General features: G+C 36.8%; 1 protein-coding gene across 1 annotated transcript; it reads right to left on the reverse strand.

Moving 5' to 3' along the window:
• Positions 1-2,550: 2,550 nt before the first annotated feature.
• On the reverse strand, positions 2,551-3,781 carry LOC110116376 (the record flags this gene model as incomplete). Its single annotated transcript, XM_020849917.1, has 2 exons — positions 3,185-3,781; positions 2,551-2,989 (listed from the first exon to the last, which is right to left on the reverse strand). Coding segments are annotated over exons 1-2 (1,036 nt in total), but the record flags the coding sequence as incomplete, so codon positions are not given.
• Positions 3,782-5,285: the final 1,504 nt, after the last annotated feature.

The following is a 5,285-nucleotide window of genomic DNA, read 5'->3' on the forward strand; positions in this document are numbered from 1 at the left end:
GTGTGTGAAAAAAGTGTGTTGTAAAGGCTTCTCCGCCTTGCTGTGGGTTGCAAAAGGAGAGTCACTATTGTATTAGTGCAATACTCAGAGGGTGCTTCTGGGAGTGATGTAGTCTGGTATTATAGACCGAACCACTATAAATCTGGTTGTGTGTCATTTACTTTACTGTTTTTACATTTCCGCACTTTCTATTTCAGTTTTAAAAACTCTGTGGTTGAAAAATCTTTTTCTACAAAATTAAAAGAGATTTTATTTCGGTTCAATAATTTTTTAAAAAGGGGGTCTTAAATTTTAACTTTTTTTAAACTACCAATTCACCCCCCGCTCTTGGTAGCCTTGGGACACTCACTTAGGCTTAACAACCTAATTACTATATTCAACAAATAGCACCCTCATTACCTGAGAATGTACAACTAGAATTCCTATACCCAGCGGTAAAGCAGACTGCATTAGAAGCTATTATCAATGGACTGAAAATCTTCTTCTTATGAACAAACAAATTCCTGGATTTCTAGAAATGATATATGGTATTACAGAAAAGGCTTTTCATCCAAGAGCTTTGAACATCAAGACACTTAAAGAATTCTTCCAATGAATGGAATTTAGAAATTTTGAACCCCCACTTGATTAAAACTTCCACTACCTCTAGCAATTTACTACATCCATAAATTATATTCTCATTATCTTCCACTATTTCACATCCTCTAGGACATAAGTCAAAGCCTTGAAGCCTTCTGTAATATAGAAATTGGTTTGTAGGAATAGCTTCATTTAGTAATCTCCACCAGAAAATATTAACTCTAGGAATAAGTTCGGAATTCTCAATCCACCTCCAAAGTTTTACCTCAGAATTGATGGGTACAACTGCTTCATCTAATAAGGCTGTTAAGGATTTTCCAGAGAACTTGTGAATGAGCTCCAATTGGCCTTCTTCCTTTCTATGAATCTTGAAGATATTAGCTCGAATAAATCCTTACCAAAGAATTTCTATAGCTCTTGAACGTTCCATTCTCCATTGCTTATGAATCTCTCCACCAATTGATCATCTTCCAATATAGGATTGATAAAGGTTGGAAAAAATAGCAAACTCTTATAAAAAATCCATGTATCTTTTAACACATTGACAGAACTACCATTGCCAACACACCATCTAACTAATGGCTGCAAAAATTTCCCTCCATTGCAAATTAATCTCCATGATACTGATCTGATTTTCCTTGCTGAAGCTTCAAATGGAATTGGACCATATTTGGGGAATAAAACTTTATGCATAAGGGACTCTTTCTCTTGAGAATACCTCCAAGTAAGCTTGGCCCTTAAACGCACTATTTTCTTCAAACAAGAGTTAATGCCAAGGCCTCTCTAACTCTTTGGTTTACATAATATGTCCCACTTAGCGTAATGGAGTCCATTACTTCCATCACCTTTTCTCCAAATGAATTTTCTGCATGCCTTTTCAACTTCAATCAGAATTTGTTTATGGACCAAGGACAAAGTTGTATGAAATGTAGGTAAAGCAAGTAAAATTGAATTCACAAAAGTAAATTTTTCGGCTAATGAGAGCAGTTTCCCACCCCATATACTTGGCTTATTCAATACTTTGTCCATAATGAACTGAAAATCAGCTCTTTTCAGCCTCGTGAATGCCACCTTTGTCCCAAAAATAAGTGAATTGATGAAGTTCCCTGAACTTCATTATTTTACAAATCTTCTTCCTTCTCCCTTTCTTCACTGACCTTCCAAAAAGAACTCCAGATTTTTGTAAGTTGTTTTTTTGCCCATCCATCCAAAGAAGTCCAAAAGAATACCTTTTGCCTCTCTAACATATTTTAAGTTAGCTTCAGAGAAAACCATGATGTCGTCGGCATAGAGCAAGTGAGAGACCTTGGGACTATTTGGAGAAATGCTAATCCCAATAGAATTTCCCCTTTATAAGAATGAATTAGATAGAAATTGAGCTCACAACACAAACAAAAATGGGGAAAGTGGACATCCTTGGCGAAAGCCACATTTAGCATCAATCCATTTTGAATAGATTCCATTGACAGGTAGAAAAAAATTTAGGTCCAATAACACATTCCATAATAACATTAGCATAGAAATTTGGAAATTCAAAATACTTTAGAACATTATTCAATGTTGGCCAACACATGGAGTCATAGGCTTGCTCCATATCAATCTTGAATGAGACCATCCCATTGGAAGAATTGGAGTGCATGAATTTGTGAAAAACTTTTTGGGCTACTAGAACGTGATCTGAAAGAGACCCCCCTTTCATGAAAGACACTTGTTCCTTAGAGATTAACTTTGGAATTACAAACAAGAGTCTATTAAGGAGAATTTTAGCCACTATGTTATAAACTGAGTTACATAAGCTAATGGGCTTGTAATTGGAAGGAGATGTAGGATTCATGATTTTAGGAATCAATGCAATATTTGTGTTTTTCCAACTATCATTCATCTTAACACTTATGAAAATGTGATCCATGGCTTTCCATAAATCAACCTTAATGAAGTTCCAATAGAATTTAAAAAATGAGTAAGTCATACCATCTTGCCCCGGTGCTATGTTACCTCCAAGCCCCTTAATGACCTTCTCAAGTTCTTCAATTGTAAATCCTCTGTTTAGAAACTTCTTATCAACTTCTTCCAAGGTTTTAATAGGAACTGGCCATCCATTCAATATACATTCCCTATCTTCCCATTTGATGTTAAAGAACCGAAATAGCACTTCCTCAATATTTTTTTGATCCTCAACCATGTCTCCTTGCTCGTTTTTGATATTATGGATGTAGTTTAAATTCCTCCTAGCACTAGCAAAAGCTTGGAAGAATATAGAGTTTGAGTCCCCATCCGTCAGCCACTTAACTTTGGCACGTTGCCTCCAAGTAGTATTGATCCGGGCTAAAACTGAATTGAGCTCCTCTATTTTAGCTTTTAGTTTCCATTGCTCATCCTTCGAAAGGTCCCCAATGTCAGTTTCCTTCTCCTATAAAACCAGAATATATGCTTTTAGCTCTTATTTAGAAAGATTGAGCTCTTTAAACTTAGCTTTACTCCAGTAGTGAAGATTCCTTAAGGTCCTTTTAATCTTTTAGTTTAAAGCTTGAGAAGGATCTCCTTGAGCTTTTCTTCTCCAGGATTCTCTCACTATTGCTATAGAAGCAGGAATTGAAGTCCAAACCTCTTCAAATCTAATAAACTTTCTGGCTGGAGAACTGAAATTCAGCAAATTCAATAAGATCTGATTATGGTCTGATGCAATCCTTGCCAAATGCCTTTCCATTAATCTATGAGGAGAGTTAAAAGCAGCATAATTAATGAGGCACCTATCCAGCTTTTCCATGATCCTTTCAGGTCCTTTCTTGTTGTTACACCAAGTGAACTTGGGACCAACACAAGTAACTTCATGTAAATCATTGCAATAGATAAAAGACTTCATCTCCTTAGTCCCCAGACTAAATAAAAACTTCCTCCCTCCTTTCTTTTCCTCCTTAGACAAAAAACAATTTAAATCTCCTCCTATAATCATAGGAACATCTTTGACCATGTGTTGATCCAAACCGTCCCATAGAAACCTTCTTCTGTAAACATCTTTGCTCCCATAAATGGTTGCTATTCTCCAAGTGCCTTTGTTGAGAACTTCAAGGTCACCTACCACAAACTGTGTTGATGCTTCCACCACTTTAAATGAAGCCATCCCTTGCTTCCATATCAATAGAATTCCTCCCGATAGGCCTTCAGAAGGAACATAAAAGAAATCCCAACCCTCTCCAAACATCACCTTGATAAGCTTACTATCAACCACTATCAACTTTGTCTCTATCAACCTCAGAAAGAACAAACCAAAATCTTTAATGAACTCCCTTGCATATAGGGAAGCTTTGCTTTTTCTCTCTCCCCTACAATTCCAAAATCCGATAGATGACATTTAATGGTCTAAGGGGAAAAGGCTCCCCGCCCTTTCCTTCACATCTCCTTCCAATTTTCTACTTCTTAGAACTAGTTTGATGGGACCAAGTCCCCTAAGTTGCTTAGCACCTTTTATTTTTGATTTTCTAGAACCATCCTCCTGCAAAATGGATTTATCCTCCAAGGAATCAAATGCTGTTGATTCATCTTTGTTTATTCCAGTTGGAACCAAAACAAAATTCCTTTCCATAATAGCAACTTCTTCAACTTCACCAATTATTTCTCCTTCCTCCCCAAAATTGTTTAAAACTTCATACTGATTGGGATTGTAATGAATTTCATCAAGATCACCTCCCTTTCCAACTTTGTAGCCTTCTCTGTTGATTTCTATGTTCTCAGTTATCACCGGAGTTTTCACTTTCTCAATTATCTTCTCAATAATTTGATGCTCTACATTCAACTGAATAGAACTATTAATGGCTCCACCTTGGTCCTCATTTCTTTCAACTACTGCTTTGAAAGATTTCTTATCGGATGTTAGTAACCTCTTCCATTTGTTTTGAAAATTGCTAATCTTGCTTTTCTTCTTCCCATAATTAACATGAATCCATGGCCCATAGCCATCTTCTATGGTCTTAGAGTGGTTTACCTCCATCAGTTTTGGATTCTCCTTCGATCTTGTTAACTTTGCATCCTCAGAAACCAACTTAGAATGATCGAAACTAGCAAATGTCTCTGCAATTGTATATGCACAAAATTTCTCCACATGTCCGATTTTCCCGCATTTGAAACAGATGTTTTGGAAAAAATTCCCCAAAGCACCTTCAACCCATACTCCCTGTTGAAGTTTGTCTTCTAACTTGATCCAGACATAAACCTGGAAAATTCACGCTTCCCCCACTAGGACATATTTTTGTCTATAAAGAATGGGTTTTCAACCATAGATGCAATTCTACACATTAATTCTATCCCAACTTTTCAAGGGGAGATTGGGTAGCCTAATCCAAACCGGGGTTGTCAATCCTTTCATGGAGGAGGGATCAAAACTTGGGGACCATTTATCTAAACCAACAATGCTTCCGTTTACATACCAAGGTCCACTGTTTAAAACTGCTTCCATAGCTTCAGATTCCTCAAAAGCACATAACACCCAACCACCTCCAAGTAGAGTCATATGAAATCTGCCATACTTATTCCACTGCCTCCTTAACTCCTGCCTGATAATATGGTAGGGTGCATTGCCCAACACCTTAACAACCAAGGACTTTTGTAATTTGGAAGTGTTATCTGCCACAATTTGCTGATGTAGTTTTACCACACCATTCTCCATAAAAGTTTCCCCATAATCAAAGTCAATGCTTTTGAAATTCAGC

The sequence above is a fragment of the Dendrobium catenatum genome, unplaced genomic scaffold (genome assembly GCF_001605985.2).
Source record: "Dendrobium catenatum unplaced genomic scaffold, ASM160598v2 original_scaffold_164440, whole genome shotgun sequence".
In the NCBI taxonomy this organism is placed as follows: Eukaryota; Viridiplantae; Streptophyta; class Magnoliopsida; order Asparagales; family Orchidaceae; genus Dendrobium; species Dendrobium catenatum.